The sequence below is a fragment of the Serinus canaria genome, chromosome 3 (assembly GCF_022539315.1).
Source record: "Serinus canaria isolate serCan28SL12 chromosome 3, serCan2020, whole genome shotgun sequence".
NCBI classification, from domain to species: domain Eukaryota; kingdom Metazoa; phylum Chordata; class Aves; order Passeriformes; family Fringillidae; genus Serinus; species Serinus canaria.
In genome coordinates, this window is record NC_066316.1 from 17,395,635 (window position 1) to 17,418,969 (window position 23,335).

At 40.0% G+C, this 23,335-nt stretch overlaps 1 protein-coding gene across 4 annotated transcripts in view; it reads right to left on the bottom strand.

Moving 5' to 3' along the window:
• Positions 1 to 23,335, bottom strand: part of PCSK2 (proprotein convertase subtilisin/kexin type 2) — a 134,090-nt gene that overhangs the window by 17,984 nt on the left and 92,771 nt on the right. For all 4 annotated transcript variants that reach the window (XM_050971979.1, XM_050971978.1, XM_018921945.3 and 1 more), the window contains 3 exons: positions 16,687 to 16,763; positions 10,556 to 10,644; positions 7,856 to 8,031 (listed from right to left, as the gene is read on the bottom strand). In XM_050971979.1, the coding sequence (XP_050827936.1) occupies positions 7,856 to 8,031; positions 10,556 to 10,644; positions 16,687 to 16,763 (342 nt within the window). The remainder of the gene's footprint in view (positions 1 to 7,855; positions 8,032 to 10,555; positions 10,645 to 16,686; positions 16,764 to 23,335) is intronic.

The following is a 23,335-nucleotide window of genomic DNA, read 5'->3' on the forward strand; positions in this document are numbered from 1 at the left end:
TGAAGCAGAAGGGTTTTTTCATGGATGATACATGTGAGAAACAGGATGCAAGAACTGGGATGGACAAAAGTCAGGAAGACTCCCAAGCCAGAATTGGCATCAAGACAAAGTTAAGACAACTCCCAGAGCAGGACGGACCCTGAGAAGATTAAAGTTGGGACAATTCCAGAGAGCGAGTCTAAAATAGTGGTCTTATCTATAAAATAATAAGGCTTAATTGGACCATAGTGTTATGTACATAACACAAAGCTTAATGCACACGCGACACCTGCCAGGTTATTCAGAGGACAGCGAGGAAGCCTGCTGGCCTTCCTCCAAGAAGACCACCAAAGAGCCAAAAGACCTCTTAGCAACAACAGGAGCATGCACTGCGCAGTATAGTGATATAGATTTTGACAATCTAAAATAGAAGGAGATTTATGGGAAAATATTGATGAAAATGTATTAGCGTACAGTACATAAGTTGTGTTTGGATCCTTTTGTCTTTTGTACGTGAGGGAGGGTGGAAAGTCCTCACCGTACCCCAATCAATCAATTTTTGCTTATGCTTTATCTGAACCACTGCCAAATTTATTTTTGTAACTACTGGATTATATTTGATTGTATTATAAAATGGCTGCTCAATGGCTGCTGCTAAATTTTAAGTCTGTGAATTATTAAATTAGAGATATGGGACCTCATTTATAACAAGGTAAACTTCTTGTTCTGCATGGCTGAATGCTGTTTCCATCTTAACCCAGTCTCGTCTCAACACCCGAGAGTAAAAGCAGGAAGGAACCAAAATTTCAAACTCATCACACTGGGTTAAAAAAACCCCAATTCTCCGGGTGGTCTAGTGAAGATGTTTTCTAGGAGAAGAGGTCTCTGTTCAGTGTGCCATTTGTGCAGCCTGAATAGCTGCTAGTAAAGTCCAGGGTAAGGAAGCAAAAAGGGCCTTTGCATAATATCCACAGCTGTTTAATTCAGCCATGTGGTGAGATGCTTAATAGAGTCCCAAACCACACACATGTGGAAGGGTTTTATTTGTTTTTGTCATTTTGTGTTGATTCAGTTGATCCTTCAGAGAAGCTTTCTTAAAAATATCAAAATGGGGAGTTGTGGAGACCCTGGAGGGCATCCCCTGGGTTGGGGAAACACAAGAAGCTTCCCTCAAAAGCCAATAAGACCCCACTGGCTCCTTGCCCTGTTCCTATATCTGTTCCTGCATCCCTGAGCCATTCCCTTCCTACTCCCTGACTAGCCCTTATCTTGGTAGCACACGGAGACCTGGGTCACCCCCAGGGATTCCTTGAGAGAGGGGAACCTAGACCCTCCACATGTGTGTGCTTTGGGACTCTAAATATCTCACTCCCCAGCTGAATTAAACATCTGTTGATATTATGCAAAGGCCTTTTTTGCTTCCTTACCCTGGACTTTACTAGCAGCTATTCAGGCTGCAACAACCTACTGCAGAGGTGGCTATGCAGTATAAGTCAGCAGGAGGCAGCGAGTCCTTGGCATCCCTGAACCGCTGCCCATTTTTTGTATTGCCAGGGTTTTCTGGAGACTGCCTGCATGTTCCTGCATTCCTAACATCTCTCACTCCCCTAGCTCCTCCAGCTGCCAGGATGATTTGCCTAAAGCAATCTGGTAGCCTGGGACTTTTTGGATCCCTTTGCTCCTTTCCTATACTGATGATTTGGGCACTGTTAAAAACCTAAAGTAAAATCTATGCAGAAACACATTTCTGACAGCCAGCCAAACAACCTTGATTTAACCTCAGAGAGATACCTCAAAGAAAACATAGCAGGAAACATACTTGGACTGCCAAAGTTTGACACCACACAGGTTCAGGGGCACAGCTACCCTGTTTGAGCTGAATGCCTTTGCATTTACTTCTCCTACATCCAGTTCCTTACCAAAGCCTGGAGATGCTGAACTGTAACCCAGGAAAAGCCCAGCACAGACACAGGCCATGCAGTTCAGCTCAGAAGAAACAGCAACAGGGTTATCCTCCCTAATTCACCACTAATGAAAGCCCTGTTCTTTCCCGGCTGTCCTAACCTTCTGGTATTCAACAATGGAAGAGGAAAGGCTGTTTTGGCAGGAGCAAGAGCTCAGTTCAACACTTGGCTACTGTGCAGAGGATAACTATCACTTGGAACCACACTTCCAACATACTTCTCCTTTTTGTGTCCCTTTCATATTTTGCTGTCTTTAATAACTGTCTGTCCAGTTTGTCCTAGCAGACTTCTGAAAGTACTTGGGTCAAATAACCAGCAAACTTCAAGATTGATGCATATGAGATTCTCAAAAAATCTAAGGCATATAATTCATAAACCCTAATAAAAGGTTTTCAGTAACTTATTTTAGAATTGGTCACAGAAGAGTACTGAACTTACATATGCCAACACACAATTAATTGCATAATTGTTAATCCCTCCTTTGGCTAAAAATAACGCTTGAGCCATTTTCTACATCTAAATTGCTGTTGAAATTGGATGGCCTTCTCTTAGCCAAGAGAAATGTATGTAAAATTTTATTTTTGGTGAGGAGAGGCAGAATTAGGTTTCAGTGAGGGTTCAGTCTAGCAGAGCAATGAGGAGGGAACCTGGAAAATGCTAAGGCAAAACCTTTTAATTAGCCATTTCTTTTTTGCTGTATGCTGAGCAGAGTACCACAGGTGATAATACAACAATTCCACAGGCCTAATTCTAGTATTGATAATAATTGCAAAAAAATCAATCTCGTTCTCTTATTATTTCTGAACTAGATTATCACTGAGAAAGACTCTACACACCCAATTTACTCTTTAGCAGTGACAATGCTTGTTTCCCTTCCCAGCATTCCCAAGTGGTGTGATTAACTCTGGCCTCATCGGTTCACCTGTGCCCCTGGAAGCACCATGCAAAGATTCCCAGCTTGCAGTATCAGCCTTGCTGGGAAGCTAATCCATGTATCTGCTGAGCTACCTGGATTAGCTTCCATGGCACAGAGGTTAGGCAAAGAACACTCCTGGGGGCAAGGTGAGACAACAAAATCAGCATTTTCAGGCTACATTATTGTCTTGTCTCCTTAGAAAACATCCCTGTCAGATGACCAGGGTTCAGAATTGCAAGCAGATACAACATGAGTGGGATTTTACTAAGGTTTGATTTTATCTTAGATGAAAAAGACAAGGCATGGAATTATAATGCATATATTCATATACAATGGCAATATGATAGTAAAGGGGTCCCAAGTTATTAAGAAGCTTGCTGGGCTTCCTCAAAAAGTGAGTAATCAGATGGTTTTCATATAATAAATTTTCCTGTCCTCACTTAGCTGTTGAACAATAAAATGATGTTAAAGGCATCTAACTGTATATATTTCATTAACATGACATTTTCAAGGAACAATAACACAGTTTCTGTGGACTTGGACAGAGACAAATGAGAAATATTTCCTTTCATTTTTTTACATTGTCCTTTCTTCCTGCATTGGTGAGCCCAATCACAAAGCCATGATGTGACTATAAATACTGTTCTCCACATAATTCATACTTGGGCATTGTTTTCTTAGGTAGAACTACATTAGGGAAGCAGTAATGTTTTCACCAGCACAAGCACAAATGGGTCATGTCTTATATATTCTGGCTGAGAAGGTGAAGTCTCAAGGAATTAGTTCAGTCCATGAGCAACTACTCACAACCTCCTAATATAAAAGCCTACATCATAAAAATGCAATAGATAAGAGACCAGTTTATTTGATGACTTCTTTTTGTTGCTTAAATTCCAATGACTAAAGCTGGAAAGAACTGGACTCAATGGCAAATAAGAAATGTTTACTGGACACTACACTAATAAAAACAGGATATACCGTAAAATGTAAGTGGAATTAGTCCTTAACCTAAGTTGCCTTTTCCTTTTTAAGATGACACGTGATACAATTCTGGATGCAAGATACTAGAGAACAGAAAGTCTCTATTTAAGAGAGATGTGTTGTCACAGGATTTTCATCTATCATCTCTACCTCCCTCTCCGAGCCTTCTAGCCCCCAAAGTGGGTAAGCACAGCTCAGACAAGGAATATGTAAATCACACAGCATTGCTTTGTCCAGTCATACTATACATACAATGAATGCAAGGCCCCCTCATTAGACAAGTACTGTAAACATATAACTTTCAGCCTAATCTTTAAAAACTAGAAGTTTTTAAAAGTCCTTTCCAGTTACATCCCAAATAAATATTTTCTAGCAGCTGAATGTTGCATTAGAGAAGAGTGTTCACCTGTGTCAGGCCAGTGCTGGTAATTGCCAAATATTTGTAGACCTTTGTGTGTATGAAAACTCCTTTTCTATCCCTATTCCCAAGTTCCTGTTAATTCAACTGTGAGCTCATATATCCTTGCAGTGCAACCACCACTGCTCAGTGACCCAGCCATGCTGCTGACCACCATCCCTGAGCTAAAGCCATGAGATAACACAATGAAGCCAGATCACATTAAAAAATGTTTTAGTAACAAAAAGCAGCTTGAGTACCTTTCCCAATAACTTCTGATTACATGGGTTATGCTGACATCAAGTTCACGCACACACTATCCCTTTTGTGCTTAGTCTTAGATATAGTTAGTAAGAGAGCCCATAAAGGAGTTGCCAGTGTGATGACAGATTGTCTTGTCCTTAATTCAGTGCTGCCTCTATTCATGCTATTTACCTTCCAAGTGAACAGCCCACCAAATGAAGGTATGATTAAGGCAAAGGCAAGAATGAGTTTAACACATGCCAAGAATGGATAATGGAAGAGGAAAGATAGGAAAATAGAGAACAGTTTGGGTTGGAAGGGACCTTCTAAAGGCCATCTAGTCCAATTCCACTCTGCAGTGAGCAGGGACATCTTCAGCTAGAAGAATACATATCAAAAATAAAAGACATGTTGGCCTTAGTCCAGCTGGTTACAGCTGGGTGGCTTCAGGACATAAAAATAGACATATAAACATGAAGTTTCACAGTTTTTGTAGTTTTTAACATATTTTCATTATCAGGTGACTAGTTACCCCCACATCTCAGTAGCTCTGCAAGGAGAAATTCTAAAGGACATGAAAGTGTAATGGAGATTGTGGGAAGGATGAAACACTTGGCAGTGTCCTCTTTGAACTGGGCTCCCAAGTGTGGTGGCAGCAAGCCGAAGATTACCTGTGTTTGTCAACTCAATTAAATGCATATTTAGTGTAAGAATTCTGTATCACTCCTACTTACTGATTTTTATTTTATTGCATTAGAAGCAAGGATATTAATCTTGCTTCATGCAAGAGCTCTTATATTGCCTTCTAGGACATTTGGAAGTATTGCTTTTAGTTTAAGAACACATTTTTATTCCCAGCATGTTGCTTCCTCCCCGCCAGTACTTCAGCTTCATCATTAATTCACAAGCCCTAACTCTGGTGAGAATCAGCTCTAGGCTGATGAAAAGATTTCCTACATTTTTTTGTCTCTCAGTTTACAAAAGATACTTTTTAATAAATAGGAGGGTTACACTGAGAAATAATAATAAACTACATTTACATTTTTACAGTCAATAGAAAATGTGATGCATATATTATAGACCTAAACTAGGTAAAAGGGTATTATATCAAAGGCTTGTTAGTCTTCCTCTACATGCAGCCAGCTCTGTAGAGGATTTTTCAGAGCATCATGGAGAACACCCAGCATCCACTGACAGCTTGAAATATCTCTAGCAAATCTCGCTCTTCAAAAAAACCAGATCAGAACAAACTATACCCGAAAAAACTGTTATATTAGGAAATGTAATGAGCAAAAGAAGGGTAGATAAAGGTATGATCACAGCACAAAGGGAGTTATTTGGGGCAGAACTGTCCCATCTTCTGTGCACATACTTCCAGGAGATAGCTGGGATACTGCCACTACAACGTTAAGTGTAATTGCCCCCAGACAACAACATTTTTTTTTAGGTAGAATCCAGTATAAATTCCTCCTAATTCTCCAATGGCCGAGAGAACTGGTTTACTACTGCAGGTTCTCCTGTTAATTTTATGTCTCCTGATAAAAGAGACGTATGTCTCCTGATAAAAGCAATCCTTGCCAGAGCACAGCTCACTGTCACTGTGCTCTGTGTTTCCTGAGCCTTCAACCTGAGTGATATCAGGGCCCCTTCTGATCTTAATACTGCAAATTATTTCTTGAAGAGAATCACACACACTCCTGAAGGCAAGGTATTAAAAAGGTAATATGCCCAACACTCTGAGTATGGGTCTCCAACCAAGCAATAAAAGAAGAAAAGAAAAATCCCTACACTTTGATTTTTAACATTGAAAGAGAAGGTTAATTCCAGTGTAACTGCACAGATTAAAGCATACGGCAATATGACAGCAAGTTAATTCAAAGGTATTTTATATAACAAATTACAAAAAAATCCCCATGATTATGATTTAAAATCTGCTTCCCTTGAAGGGTAAAATAACTCTAGTTCAGTTTTCACTCTTCCACCTTCTTTGCTACTTTTACACAAGTTATCCAGTGGACAAGGACAACACAGAAATTACATGGAAACTTTTCTGTGTTCAAAGTTTATATCTGCTACAACCAACATTAGTGGAAGAGAAATCAGGCAACAATAGCATATCAAGGTGCTGTTAGAAATGAAAAAGAAAGATTCTCCTCAAGACCAAAGTATTTAAGGGGATCTTTATGGAAACACTAGATAAATGAAAATCGCAAGAAGAAACACAGCCAGTGTAAGGTGATTTCAGAGGGACTTTGAACTCATCAGAGGTTTGTACACTTTATACTAAAAAACTGAGCAGACTCAGAAGGAGTCTTTGACAAGTCTTCCACTGTTATTGCAGTACATTGCCAATTTTATGGGTGGAAGCATGAAGATGACTATAATCCCTCTGTTACAGGCAAAACATCTGAAGGTCAACATTTAAGAAAGCTTTAGATCTTCACTACTTGTCACAGTGGTAGATTGAATTATCATGTCACAAAACATGGTAAACAGAATGTGCTGCTTACAGTGAGCTGTTGGTGAAGAGTGGGAGAATTTGGCACAAGCAAAAGGAAGAAATAATTTGGATGGAAAAGTGAGTAATTGTGGAGCTCCCACAGAAAACCATCACAGATGTTCTGGGTAATTTCAGATCTTGTCAATACAGAAACCAATCTACAATCAGCCAAGGAGAGGAGGCTCATTCCCTATAGCACTAGGGAGCAGCCAGGGCTGTCTTGGCTGTATGACACTAAAGAGGTACAGACAAAGCCACGCAAGGCTAGTTTATCTGGGCCAATTTATTTTATTTTTGAGTTGTGGCATACACATTTCCTCCAACCATCTTATAGTGTACAGGTTAAACAGATCACAAAGTGATATTGAGCTTCTTTTACAAAGACCACAGACTGCTCCTGGAAGGAGCTGGGAATGCAGTAATAAACAAGGAGGCTCCTGGATGATATTAGTCCAGGGACATCTGAACCGTTGCAGTTTAATCACTGCTATAATAATGACCATCCATGAGTAACCCAAGAGACACTCCAAATCCAAAACAATAATTAAATTGATAACACACCAAAACAGAAAATGCAGTGTCATTAGCTCAGCTGACATATTTCAACCTGGGAATACTTACAGGTTCAGGCTCTTCCATTTTGACTGCAATGGCCTATGAAAAGCATCTGTTAGCAGGCTAGAGATAAACACAGTATGCTGAGACTATACAATAAAATCAATACTAAAATATTGCAGAGCAAACATCAAAGGAACCTTGAAATATGGTGAAAGTTTGATAATTTGCTGAAATGCATTGTGTTCCCAAGTCACTGGTTTCAGCACAAGCATGTACACACCATTCTGCCCCAGAATCCAGATTATTAAAACTGTTACCTTATTCACACCATCTGCCATTGCTTGCAGCGTTAACTCTCTAGGTCCATCCACAGTCTTCCCATTATCAGTTGGTCCCCAGCTGGCACTATATATATCTATGACTTGAGGCATATGACTGATGGAGGAAGCCTCAATAATGTCTGTCATAAATGGCTGGTCGAGCATTCGAATACCTGTAGTTTTAATCAACATAAGCATGAAATATGCATTACCCAGCACAAAATGTAATCTCAGCACCTGCAGAAGGCCACCAGTTACAGGTATTTTAAGTCAATGGCAGTTTTACCCATTCAATAATTCTGCACTTGACATTCCCATATCACCAGGGTGTGCTTACCCAGCAGGATGCCAGTATTAAACACCCAGCCACCAAGGCAGCACAGCCCAGAAAGAAAAAGAACTTTATTGTTAGCTTTCTAATTACACTGCATTTTCCATCTACTCTTTGAGAATACTTTAAAAATAACAGAATTCACAAGTCTTAGAAATTCAGTGCTTAAATAATATCAATGGCATTTAAAATAAGATTTTTGTAAGTTAGCAGAAAAGAGTAAGGCCCCCTCCCTCATTTAACTTACATTCAGTTTTGTGTTCACATGTCATTAGTTTTTCATGTAATTTTTCTATTTATTTGAGTGCATCTCCAGAATTCTCCTCCAGAGGAGGAAAACATGCAACACAGCAATTTCTTGGAAAAATATCATTCTGTCAACATGCAGATGCAACAGCAAAATGTGGCCAGCATGTGGAGGAAAAAAGCAAACTAAACCCCACTTCCTTTAACCCACACTGCAGTAGAAGTTAAAGAGCTTAAATGATACAGTCTTAAGACATGTCAACTTCATAAAACCCTAAAGTGTTAACTCTAAGTAAGCCAGAGTGCAACAGACAGCAGTGCAAGCCCTTACATCCATCGCGCCTCACACACACATGACAACCAGTCACTTGGCCTCTGGATGAGACCTGAGTTACCAGGGATTCATTCCAAGCTTAATTTGTATCCCTGAGTTGAAGTTCAGCTTTTCCCAATGGTTTAGGACACAGATTGGGCAGAAATCAGTGCCAAACAGTGTGAATGGCAATAAGGATCCTGATTTCGAAGCCAGTGGCTTTACTATATTCAATACAAAACCAGTGTGTTTCAAATAAAAGGCTGGAAAAAAGGTGGTACACATTTCAAATAGAAATCAGACCAAAGCCGGATGTTCTTGATGGGCTAACTCAAGCTAGAAATGAAGTCAAACTCTGTGGGTGAGAAATTGCTTCCCATACTCATAAAATGCAGATCTGCAATCAACTTCCCATCCATTCTGCAAACATGACTCCAAACCATGATAGCAGCAGACCCTCAACTTTAATGAACTTCCAGTGCCATGGACCACACAGTGATGTTGCCAATGCATATTGTCCTCAGGCAGGGAAGGCTGTCTGGCACTTCCAAAAACTTGAGGAGATTTTACTACAAAGTAGACAAACACAGATTATTTGTAGGCTGTTGGTCACCAGATATATTGTCACACCTCTTGATTTTTAAGCAACCAGCTTGCACTTGTAGAGTTATATGAATAATATGGACATGGTCCAGACAAAATCCCATGTCTCAATTCAGATTCCTTGAAGAATAACTCTTGAAAGAATGTAAATTTTTTTTAATGTCCCATCCCTGAAGGAGATGTTACCCTTTCTGAAGAAAAGAGATATTTATTAGACCTGCCCAGCCAGTTATTAACTCTCACTGATATTTCTTGGGTAAGAGCTTAGCAAACATTGCTTGGTGCTCTTCTCTGGTGGAGATTCAGCTTTCAGCCATGTAGGTGACAGGTGAAATGTGGCCTTCCTTAGATTCTCCTGACACTGCAATGAAACAGGGGCTGGCCAAGCAGAGCAGAGCTGTCCATGTATACACACTGTGGACCATCTCCAAGAAGCAATGGGTACATCCATGCTGATGTTCTGGTGTGGATCAGGAAAAGTAAAGTAAAATTCATAAGCATCTATCTTTGCCTGCTGTACCTCAGTTCTCATCATGGAACTGTCTTAAGAGTGGGAAAACTGGATTTCTTCATATTCAACTAAACTGACACATGGTGTGGAGAGCCTAACTCACTCCAAGCACTGTATTTAGAATATATGAGCAGAGAAGAGCTTGTTAGAAGTAAAAATACCCAAGGTGTGGATGCTGAGTGCTAGGTATGACCTGTTTCATTCTCTGCATCTGCTCCTATCACTCTGCATCACTGTTAAAACAGAGGAAACCTACAACCACAGAGATATACAGCACTGCAGGTCCTGCCCTGTGAGAGCCTAAAGAGTAAGAGCAGCATAAGATTTGCCTTTTCAAATGGTTTTTAAGTGCAGCAGGAATTTATACTCTATCTCCTGCAAAATGGGATTTGACACAAATGATTTTTAGCTACGCAGGGAAGAAGCACTGAAAATCAGCATACAAACAGGAGCTGGTATATGAAGGAGCAGAGCTGCTCTTTTGCACTTTTATTAAAAAGCCTTTATTTATAAGGCCCTTGACTGAAAAGGCAAAGCCAGGGAGAAATTTCTCTCTCCATCTACTGTGAAAAGTAATAAATACATGGTCCAACACCAATATGCAGCCCTGTCCTGAGCAGCACCTTCTGTCTCTGCTGGAGGAGCTCTCCTTGAAGCACAGTGGGCTATTTACACCTTGGATTGCTATCATACCTGCCACTTTGGAGTTGTACGCAACTCCCACGCCGCAGATGTTGTTGTTGGCAGCAGCAGATACCTCTCCTGCACACCTTGTCCCGTGGCTGTGAAAAGGAAGGCAGAGAGACCAGATGAACCCCAGATAAGGCATGTGCTGAGCTGAGCTGGATCACTGTGAGCTTGTTTTGCCTCAGTCAGCTCCCAGTGCTGCAGAGGAAAATCATTCAATGGAAAACTGTTGAGTGCTGAATACTGGCACATGTTCATTCCTTGCTGAAGCAGGCAATATCCACTTTCCCCTCTGCAGGATGAGTGATGCTTGCTCTGAGGTTAACATGTATCCCTACACTGCATTTAACTGTTAAAGTTATTCAGGCATTTTCATTTTAGCTTGTGAGACAGGTTCTGCCTTGTTAACAAATCTTAATAGAAACAGCCCCTGATAGAACAGCATAAATTTAAGATCAATATTAGTTCCTTTATTTTTGTGTCTTGACAGCGCAACACCCATTACTTTGAACCTTATGGAACAGTCTGGCTGCCTTTTTGCTGTCTGAACACATACAAAGAGCATATCCCTGCCCACAAAAGAAATGCTACAGGAAGAGGTGGGTGAAATACCAAGCTGGAATAGGAGAAGAGAGCCACAGTGGTCACAGCACTCCTCAGCAGCAGAGCTGCACATGGCTGGCAGGCACAAAGCTGTGGGACCTAAGGCATGTGCATCCCTCTCATTCAGTGCCTGATTCCCAAAAGACCTGACAAGGTGCTCCAGCTCACAGAGCAATTGCTTTCTGCTCAACTGGGAAAAGTTTCTGCTCTGATACAGAGGTCCAGGTTTGGGCTGACACATGATATTTCAATAATAGCTGGTGTCTATGAAGTGCTTTACAGCTCTTAGCAGAAACTCTTTAGCTGTAGTGGCAGTTACTGGCACCACTGGCAGTGACTCCTGCAGGAAGGGAAATTGCATTCTCCTTTCTCCTAATTCATCTTAGAAATTAAACTCAAGAGAAGAGAAATGCAGACAACATAACCTGGTTTTTAAAAAAATAGCATAGGAGCAGGGAAATTACTGAAACCTGTGCTGCTGTCAGGGTTTTTTTTTAGCCTAAGATGTTGAATCAATATATGACTCCATCCTACTGCTCACATCAATCCACTCTGAGCATTAAAACTGGCACTGATTCAACAGCATGCAAAGGATTCATGCAATTCAAAATGCTGTATTATAAAGGTTATACTGAGTATCAGATGGACCATCCTGGGAGCCAGCAAAACTGTTTTAATCACCTTTTTTCCCTCTCTTTCCCTTTATGGGTGACTGGCAAAAATAAATGCAACATTAATAAGAAGATATGAAGGAAGATATACTTTTTCCTGCTCTACTTAGAATATATTATATTTAGAGGCAGCTCCATAAAGAGAGATGACAGAAGACCTCATCTGCTTCCTTTTACAAAGGGGGCAGAGAAGACAGAAATACAGATTTCTTATTCAGCTGCTACAGAAATTGCTATCAACAATCAAACAACAAGATTTTCCCTCCCTTCCTTGATCTTGCTCAAGGAAGTGTGACAGAAACACAACATTCATTGGTAGGTGCTAGCAATGCTAGGCATTCATTATCTAGTCACCTATTGGCCAACTACAAGGCACATAAAAGAATAAATGGCTTTGTTCAAAATTGGTTTGATTAATGCTGGGGTGCAAAACATCACTGATGCTGCCAGAAAGTGAGAAAAACTGTCTTAGGACCTTCCTGACAAAAAAGCTTTACCAGAAGGTCTTCTCCCTGTCCTGACCTCTTCAGAGCAGTGGCCCACACAATGGAGACTATGAACAGGCCTATTCCAGCAGCTCAGTGTTTCAATATTGTGCTGCTAACTAGAGAGAGAAAAAAAACCACGAGTTTGTGGAAATGCATTTGGTTGAATTATTAATGGCAAATAGCAGACTTTTCCAACTCAGCCTTTTTTGCTGTTCATCTATCATTGATAAACCCTTTGTGGTTTCTATGAAGAAACTCATGTCAGAAGTACAAATCACAGCCTTTCTCTACAGTGTTCACCTCTTCCCTATTTCAATATTTAACGTAGGGGGATAGAACACAAAAATATTTTCATCTGTGACCAAGCTACTTCAAAGGTAAACCATGTATTAGCAAGTAGAGCAAGTCTTGCATAGACTTTATGTAAGTGAACACATTTTATGTGAACATGCATAGAAAAAAGTAAGGGGGAGAAGTGGATTTAGTTAAAAAACAGTTTTGCATACTGTATTTTAAAAAATACCTCTATACTAGCTACAAAAATTTCACTCCACTTTGTCTTTCAATTCTGTTTTAAAATCCACTGCCAATGGTCCTGTGAGTGCCTCCCTACTGATGTATTTCTGAATCAGAGGTGGCACAGATTTTTATTGAAGTACCTTTTCCTCTGCTTTGAAATGCTTCTGCAGACAGCAAAGTGTAAAAAAGAAGCCACATGGGCTAGCTTCTTAGCTGGATAGCTGATTCCCATAGGGTCAGAGCACCCCAGGCAAGTAGTATTAAGTCTGGATATCTCAGCCCTCCAGGGGCTGGGTGCCCGAGCCCTAACAACTGCCCAGCCATGGCCACCTTAGCAAGCTCAGTGATTGTCAGCTCTTAGTGATATCAGCTCTTTTATGGTTTCAGCTCTAGCTTGCCAAGGGGCTTTGGCTGAACGCAGCTTTCAGAAGAGCAGACGAGAAGAGAGAGAAGGCAGGCAAGAGAGTGTTCCACAATGGTTTATTCTGAGGGATTCGCGAAGGGTCCGAATGCAGCTCTTCTAACAAAATGGGTCAAGACAGCCCCTTTTATAGGGTTAGGGGGGCTTGGAAACTGACCAATTGTAAGGGTTAGGGAAACTAGCCTATGAGGTCATAGAAAGATAAACAGGCCTGGAAGACCAGAGTGAAGACTTCTAGTTCAATTCCTATGACTCAGCATATTCTTATCTCTAAGTATTTCTCCATAGGGCTGTAGCTGGCCCTGTGCCTGCTACAGCAAAGGACAGGACCCATCCATCCTATCTTCAGCTGTTTGCAGGGGAGGGCTATGCAGAGCTGCAGTCTCAATAGCTGGGACCATCTGCCTTTCTTGACCAGTTTAGCTGCTTGCATTGGGCAGCAATTAAACATGCAGAGCTCAGATGGACACTTTGTGGGGCAAATGCAATCCCCTTTTTACTCACATGACATAGTCAGCCTCTAAGCATTGTTTACAGAAAGCAAAGCATTCTCCTACTTTGGTTTGGATCCATAGTTAGCAAAAGATTCTGACATCTGAAGAATATAGGTTTCCAGAATAGCAAATAAATTTTTCCCTGCTAACTCATTAACTGAGTGAGAGAACATAGATAATACAAAGGCCATAGGAGCAGAGATAATTACTGGTTATTTAGATCAGGGCAGAAATTTGTAATCTCATTGCTCTGAGGTGGAAAGCCCAAGTTGTGCCTTCTGCATGCTCACAACATGAAATGAGACGGTAGTACGAGGCCAAGCAATCACTGATTCCTATGGCTACCTTTCCACTGCAGAATGTGGTACATGCCAAGGTACTGAATGTGGTTCAGAAGGAGAGGGTGTTCAAAATCAGTCAGTTCCCAAAGTGGTTCTTAAAAAACACTGAGTTCTGTGGGGCTGCCTCTCATTTTGGGAACAGGGCTTGATTCACTGCACCCACTGCTCCTCAGGCTCAAACACAACTCTGTTCCACATTGAACCAAGTGTACACTCTCCTGCTGGGTCCCCAAGCTGTGGATCTGAACACAGTCAGTGAGTACAGCAAACATGAGAATAAACGTCTTGGCTGCCAAGCCATCTATGGGCCCCTGCCCGCAGCAGCAGCTGAGCTGCCTGATAGCAATTTCCTGCCTGAGGCACCACCCTTCCCTTCCAAAAACCACCCTGCATGGTTTCATAGGCCAGTGGCTGTTAGATGGAAAGGCCAAAGTGATTCAAGCAGTCCTGCAAAGTCCCAAATGGAAGGGCAATTTGTGCTTACAAGCAGAGCAGCTGTGAATAATGGAATACTCCATGCAAAAACCTCCCCTATTTATTCTTAAAGTCTAATGAACACATTCCATGCGCAGCTGGCAGCTCACAAAAGCCCCTTGGTGATCACTCCTCTGCTTCTCGTTCCACAAAACACTTGAATTGCTCACATAGAAACGTATTCTTTATGGAATACGTTCTTTATCCTATTTCAAGTCTGATACTTCTGCATGCATAAAATTAGATGGGAGATGCACCACTGGCTGTGCAAAATGGAGCCTTTCTTTCAGGTTTCTCTCAATAGATATTCCATGTAATCATGGCCTATCCAGATGCACCTGTGTAGCTACACACAGGGACAGACTGTCAGACGCAGACAGCTGTTACCTACCAGTGACACTAATTCAGAAGTCAGAAGTCACAGCAAGAGCTTATAGAGGAGCATGTCAGCTCAATTAACAGAATAGCAAAGAAATACACAGAGAAAAACAGTCACAGCTACTCCTGGACAGCTGAATACGGTGTGCTAGTTTGCATGTTAACCTGCAAAAAACGAAGAATCTTGCATCTTAAATCCTTCCTTATACTATGAAGGCAGGAAAGGGATGCTCCACTGAATGTGTTGCTCCCATGACTTACCTTGCAAGACAGAAAATTCCCTGTCTTGTAAAAGAAATCTGAAGGTTCATTGTATCATAGAGTGGTTTGGGTTGCAAGGGACCTTAAAAATCATGTAGCTCTAATCTCCCTGCCATGGGCAGGGATGCCACCCATGAGATAAGGCTGCTCAGGGCACCATTCAGCCTGGTCCTGAACACTTCCAGGGATGGAGCATCCCAGTATGACCAAGGTTCATTGACAAACAATGTTATACTTCCTAAGTATCGATTTTATTTTTTTTCTGAAAACAAAGAATAAAGGATATCTGCAAAGTAATTTCTCTATAGTTTTCCCCCTCCTATTGCTGACCTGAAGTCTCCATTCCCCCAAGAAATAGAGGAAACTGTTGCAGTTCTCTGACAACCTGAATCATGTTGTTCTCAATTATTACAGATTAGGTCACATACAATAGTGCTGCTCACCCTCAATGCTTCACTGAAGTGCTTGAAGTTAGCCAGGGGCACCTGGGACCAGAGACAATAACCCCTGCCATATCTGGAATGCTTGAGATCTATTCAAAGAGACTTTGTCATGTAACTCCCCCTCCAGGGAGAGTTTACTTTGTCGAACAGGTAAGGACGGCAAAATGGGCCCCACTATAAAATACTTTATAGCAGCAGAATCAGTGTTAATGGGACTTGGCAGAACATACTTAATTTTATGAAGTTTCACACTGAAAACAACAAAAGCTACCATTATACACTAAAACTAATTTTAATTTTCTTCCTCTCCAGAGCTAAGTGGTATCTCTCTTAAAAAGATCCTTTGTGTAAATAAAGCAAGAAAGTCAGCAGACCTTCACAAATTATACCCCTAGTCTTTCTGTGACTTTCCATTCACTAACTGGATTCATACCACTTTAAAAGTGTCAGAGGTCCTTTCCCAAAATGAAGCAGAAATCTCATTGAGATTTTGTTTTGGCTGAAAAATTGCAGGACTACAAAGAAGGACATCACAGCTCCTAGCTCTGTTTAATCCACTTCAGGAGGCCCGTATCTGAGGTGGAAGCACAGCTGCTTCTTTGTTGTGTCACTCTGACAGAACTACAATTGATTTCTTTAGAAATAAATAAATCAAAATTTCTTTTGATTTCTCCCATCCAAAACTAGGAGACCATCCAGTCATCCTAAGTTACAGATGAAAATCACATCAAACAGGCCTGAAATATTTTTTGATAAGCACTCAGTCTGAGCCCTGAAATCTTTAAAAAAGTTTTCAACAAAAAGGTATGTAGCCATCACTTATCCAAACAATCTAAACATATACTTTTCTGGAGCAGCAACTTCATTTATAAACTATAAACCTAAAAAAATGACGTTGTAAATAACCTCTAATTTTCAAGCAGCAGTGAGACTGCAGTGTCTGTTCTGTGATGATTGAATTTAGCAGAAAACAGATATTTCACAAAAATGCAGAATTTCTTACACAAACCAAAGTGAAGAGCAGGCTGCCCAAAATCCATTTACCTGTTAAACCAGTCATCTGTATAGCGGGGGTAGGGGTAGGGATCATTGCTGCTGAAGTCGTAGCTGGCTTTGGCATTCTACAAAACACAAGGAACACGGAAAATCAGCTGAGGAACAGACATGAAGTGAAACACAGATTGAATGAAAAGCTGAGAATCAATAGTAAACATTGCCCTCTTCATTCTGTGAGATGTATCTGGACAGAAACCAGTCCCTACAGTGCTGTGCCATTTCCCATTTTCCACACCAGCAAGCCTGGGGAACAATACTTTCTGGCATGCAGAGCCTCCTCTAGACCAGTGTGGTCAATTGTGAGACGGTGTGCGAGCTCAGATTTCTACTGAGCATCAACATCAACACTTCAAGAGTATTCAGGTATTAAACTACTTGGTGTGGCAAAGCAAAGGTTAAATCCCATTTTCCAAATGGTGGTGGAAGTGACAAGACACATGGATCTTCCACCAAAGAAGTATTTTTGAAAACCTCATTTGTGATACTACAACAGTCAGATTTCTAAAAGCATTTCAATGCCTAAGAATGTAAATTTCTCAAAATTCAACTGTGAAAACTGCATTAATGGCCAGCACATATACCTGAAAATCTCTTTGCATATTTTCTCATTCCTTTAGTTGTCTGAACAGGTTCACAAATGTGGCTTTCAGGCACTTCTCAAAATGTCATCCCATGTCTCTGCTTTCTATAAAAATCCAATTCATTTCTGACTTATCCAATCAGCAGCTAAGGACACTTAGCAACTTTTTGATCTGAAGCAAATAGAAAGTTTCAGAAAGTCAAGTGCCATTTCTTTTTTCTCTCTTAATGAAAAAATAAAGGGTGTCTGAAAATTAGGCTTTTAAAAATATTTAGCAGTTTCCTCTCAAGCGTATGTTCATTGAATTTATGTTTTAATAATCATCATACTCAAGGAACTGAATTATGTTAATTCTCAATTAATGTGTACTTGTATTCCTTCTAAGATTTGGCTGAGCATGCTATTGAAGATAATTTGAGATTTGTGCATGAATAGCTTTGCTCCTAAAAACATTCCCTTTCATCTGAATCTCAGTTCCTGAGATACAGGAATAGACAGTCCATTGGCAGCACCCAAGTCTTGGATTCAAATCCTTAAACTCCCAAAAACTTATTCCAGGATGAAATGAGGATAATATTGCCCTTGATACTTAGAGGGCAAAACTAAGTGTCTTTCAAGTTATTGTACAGTGGGGTTTTTTGGGTGGTCACTTCAAAGCCTGGTTGCTTATATTCAGCACAGACAGTAAATATTTTGCAGCATTTGAATGGAGCAGAGATTTTCAGAGTGGCTCTCAAATGACTTAATGCTGTTTTCCAGCTCAGAGATTAATTTTTTCTTGAGATCTTTAGGGATCTCTCTGTATCTCCACGCTAAGGCCCTGATTTTCAGCCCAAAGATGCCTTCCACTCATGTCAGCTATAGCCACAAATTCTCAGAGCTTCTGTGTCTTTGTGCCCAGGTGTCTGATTAATTTGCTTCTTTTAATTACCCCAACTGCTTGTACAGCACTTTGAATGGCAGAGGTTTGCATGAGCTAAGAGTAAACAGAACATCACTTTTCAGCCAGGAAAAAAGGGGAATTTGACATTTGTCTATAATTCATGAGTGGTACCGAGAAGGTGGACAAGCAGTTATTTTTTACTATTTCTCATAATTTAAGAAACTGAAATTATTGAGGGGGAGACTTTAAAAGCAGCAGAAAATAAGTACTTTTCCACAGAACATGTAATGAGTTACAAAATTCACTGCCATAGATACCACACAGACATACTGCCAACTTCACATTCACTCAGAACTTCTGCTTCCACTCCAAAAACATTGTACAAATGAAGATTTAAACTCAGTAATGTGTCAACTGTGTTTTATTTTCTCATTTAGTGCAGTCCCACTTACATACCCTAAGCTTAAAGGGGGTCTGGTAAGGCTGACTTTTCAGGACATCATCAAATATGCAAGTACCTTGTATCAACCACTTTCGATTCTAGAATTTCCCTGTGCGTAAATAAAGGCTGAAAATCCCTTCTAGCTGTGCTGCTGTACCACTCATGTTCATAGCAGTGACAGACAAAGGGATTTTAGTCTGAATGATTCAGATGCCCTACAGCAAACTGCAGCCCTGCTGTAGGCCCCAGGTAAGGGAGCTTATGGAAAGATGCCTTTAGGCAGGCTATAAACCAAGTTGTTTAGCCACATCATTTAGCTCTCATTTGCTTTATTTTGGATCACAGCACTCATAGGAAAAAGATAACTAATGGAGTGGGAACCATCGACAAAGGGCAAAATTAAGCAGAAGTCTTGGAAAGAAAACAACTGCTAACTGAGCAATTTATCTTCATTAGGGTCTTTGAGAAAAGACAGTGAGTTTCAGCATTGTGAAGGAGTATTTCACACACTATGGAAGCAGTGAAATGGATAATGAAACAGCAGAGAGTACAAATGGACTGCTTCAAGTTCCTAATATAAAGACTAAATCCACTAATACCTAAGCCTCAGCTTTTGTTAATTTTTTTTAAGCTAAAGTAAGAAATTAAACAATTTCAGAATTGTACCACAAAGGGAACTGCTTGAGTGGACAACTTAAATCTTTCATTTTGTGTTTTGCAAATTGAATATTAAAATCTGTGTTTTGCCATTGTCCTCCATAGGCTGGAATCCCCAGCAGGCAGCAAGACAGAGTTTATTGCTAACATGGAGAATTAATTAGCATAGGAAACCTGTGAGGTTGCAATCAAAACCAGTGAAGATGAGGATCCACAAAAGCACACTGAAATGGGAACACTTTGCTTTTCCACTCAGGTGATTCAGTGCCCTGTTTTCTTGCCAAACTAGTCTACTGGCAGTTCCTTCTCTTAGACATGAAGTGTTTAACACTTGATTTTCAATATCTAAGGTAGTTGTCTGGTTCTTAACCTCAGGGAGAACTTGAGCCTCCAACCTCAAGCACTGGTCTGGCCTTAGACCAGTCACTGGCACTAGGTGTTACAATGAGGTGAATCTAATCCCTGATGTTCAATCAAAATCAGTGCATTGTTGCAGAGTGATTTGATGTTTATCAGTCACTATCTATACACAACTACTTATAAATAATATCTATTATATGATAAAAATGCTACAACAGAGAGGAATGGTATTGCTCTTTAGGGAATATCTCTATTTTTTCTTTCTAGTCTCTACACCAAATAAAATACTAACTATAAAATACTAACTACTAAAATAAGAGTATCAGATCCCAGGATGAGACCCTTTCAATAATTTATTAAGTAATGGCTTGTATACCATGACACAAATAGATTACTTTTGCCTCTGTATAAAATTCTGCTTTCCTTAAAAATAACCTAAGACTAAAATTTCCCAAAGAATTGTCTTGTGCCTTTTAACACACATACAGTAAAATAATCTGTGGAAAAAATTCATTATGCAAAATATGACACTAACAACATATCAGTTGTCCCATGAGTTGTTCAGCACTGTAATAAAATTATGTACCTTGAATAATACAGTGAGGCCATAAGTTTTTGTCTGACTTCAAAAGCTTCTGCAGCGTAATTCACATACACTTTCTTTTTTCTCTGTAAGTCAAGAAATATGCCTATGCTCACATGCTAGTGCAGGAGACAATTAAAGCCACATTCCACTGGTCACAGGCTGATTCTATTCATGACAATTAAGTCCTGTACTAGATCTGAGGCAGCAAGATACTTTTTTTTTGTTTGATTTCTTTACTGATCCAAAGAGAAAGCAAAGCCATGAACTCAAATTACAACATAAAACATCTCAGGGAAACTGTACTAAAATAAGTCTGAAGATTATGTGGTGGCAAAATGAAATTCCGTTTTGTACACACAGGCTTAAATAAATGGAATATGCTCACCAAAAGGTGAAAAAGGAGACAACATGTTTAACCTAGGAGAGGTGCTGCAAGGCTTAAAGATCATTAACAAAAAAAAAAGAGACACTGCTGCCAAATCAGCCACTGTACAATAAGCCCTCTTCTCTCTGCCATGGGAAGCACACAATTATTTTCTCTGGTTTGTGGGGATTTTAAAATGGAAATGAAAAAAGCCCTGTAACTTTTTAAATGCCTCTGCCTCTATATGAACTAATGCACATGTCCTATATTTCTATCCAGCAAATTCAGAGCTGGTTTGAAGACCATGAAAACACCAAGAATATATCCACAAAGCCATGGGTTTTGTTCAAAGATATTAACCTTAAAGACCAAATTCACAACTGGTGACATTTGCCATGTCTCCCCAGAAACTGCAGCATTTACCCAGTTCTTATAGGTACATCACGAAAGTAAAAATACTGAGCCAGACAACACCAGCCAGATCTTGAATAATAAATAAGACAGCAGCACACTTCTCTGCTGTTCTTCTTTTCAAAACAGACACAGAATAATAAATGAGAACATCATTTGGAATTGATGGAGTTGTGTCCTGGGTCCAGAATAGTACCTGAGGTGCCTGTAAGCCCTCCTGGTATTCCAGTGCCAGGTATTCAGTACAGGCTCTACTTGGCCACAGCATGAGCAAGTAAAGAGCTCACCACAACAGTGATTTCATTTTGTAGTTATTACTGAAAAAAAAAATCAATTTCCTCAACAATCATCAAGCATCTGGGTTAGGCCAAAGGAAAAACTAGTGGAATTACAGTCAAAAGAAGACAAACTGACTTCAAACAACAAGTTTCTACTGCTTCATTTACAACAGTTAAAATGGTTGAACTTACAAGATGTAAGAATTCTAATAATCCAGCTTCAGAGTTTATAGAAAGACAAGTTGGCTGTCCCCCACTTCTTATCTATCTTACTTTGCAAAGCTGAAAGTTTTTCACTTCTTAGGTTTAGAAGCAAACAAACAAAAAGACAGTTGAAAAAAACATTCAGTCTCACTTTAACATTTGCATTTATCTTCATTAACGTAGCATTATTTTTAAAGTTACAATTATGAAGACAAATAGGTTTGCTGAGGTCATATCACATTGTATTTTTTTTCTATATTAAACAGATTTCTTTGTCAAGTAACTGATGATCCTCTCTACATATGACTTAGCACTACAATGTCACAAAATCACTCATTTTACTTTTACCACAGTAATGGCCTTCCTATTTCCCCTGGAGACAAAATGAGAAAACCAGCATTAGTTACACTGCTGGCTGATGCTCTCTAGCATGTCAGCATCTAAAAAAAAGGGGTGGAGTAAAACACACTTTTATTTCACATAGGGCAAAGCACATGGGCAGTATAGCAGTGCTGTATACCACACAGGTAGATCCAAGCACAGATATTTCCCAGCTCCAAAGAACTGGAAAGTAATCAGAAATTAATTCTTAGACACCAAGATTGTCAGGTGTTTTCCCAGTGAACAAAATGAAAGTCCAAATGTATCCAGCTAAATGCCATCTAATCCTGGGGCTGTTTGCTAATGCTTAGCTCAAAGGTATATAGTCAAACAGGACCAAAAAAACGGGAATCACAAAAACTCAGAGAAAGTGTTATGTTAGGCAGAATTTTTAAGAGGTAGAGAATTCTTTTTTGCAATCAATTTTTAAAAATAAAACCAGCTTATTGAAATACCCTCCATTATTTTCCCCTGAATCTTTACGTGACACAGGAAAAACAAAAAAGAAATTGAAGCAGACATGAGACTTTACTAAAAAGAAGCAGCCAAATGAATTTCTGTTTATAATAAAGACACTGCTTCATTATTCACCTCTTGGCCTTCTTAGCCTGCTCCACAACTTTCAGGTTGATGGGGAAAAAACCTGAAGCACATCACCAGTTGTTAACTGCTCAGAGGCAGAGCTTTGAAGGCAAAAGCAAGTTAACCTACAGAACTGAAACCTATTTCTGCTCAGCCAAACACTCCTTAATTTTCAGAGGGGGTGCCCAAGAACCTTTAAGCTGTACCTACAACACACCAAGGAGGTATGTTCACAGGGAGTCATAAGGCTAAGGCAATAAAATTAGTAAAATAAAAATAAATTAGGCAACTAGTTGTTGTTAAAGATTTTCAAGGCAAGTAGCAATTTTAAAGCCTTGGGTTATGGAGTGAAGTCCTTGGTTTCTTTAATTTAGGGGAAATGAAAAGGGGGAAAAAAGGTCATGGAAGTTGTTCGAGACATGAGTCCTTGGATTATTTTATTAAAATAGGAAATACGAATTGTGCAATGACTTCTACAGAAAAATACTCTGAACACACTTTTCATCTAGTTTTAGCATTCCATTTTACGAAAAACCTGGCCCACATTCCCCTTCCAATGGATAGTTTTCCCCTTCAGATACTTTGATTATGCACTAGTTTGACCTACCGAAGTTGAAAAACTAATAGAGGTATAAAACTGGCAGCAGAGAAATAAAGTCCAAGTCCATTATTCTTAGTTATGTCCCTGTAAGAAATAGCTGACAAGCCTATTGCTACATCAAATATGTGCTTGCTGGGCACTGAGCTGCAGTAAAGGTTGTGTTTGCAATGTTTTGATAGCAGCCAGCACTTAGAGCCTCTTGGAAGGATAAGCAGGAAGGGAAGGGGAGCTAAACCATCTTGCTCCTGCCCAAGAGCCCAACATCTGGCAAAATCTGCCTTGGATTCTTCTCATGAAACATAGCAAGG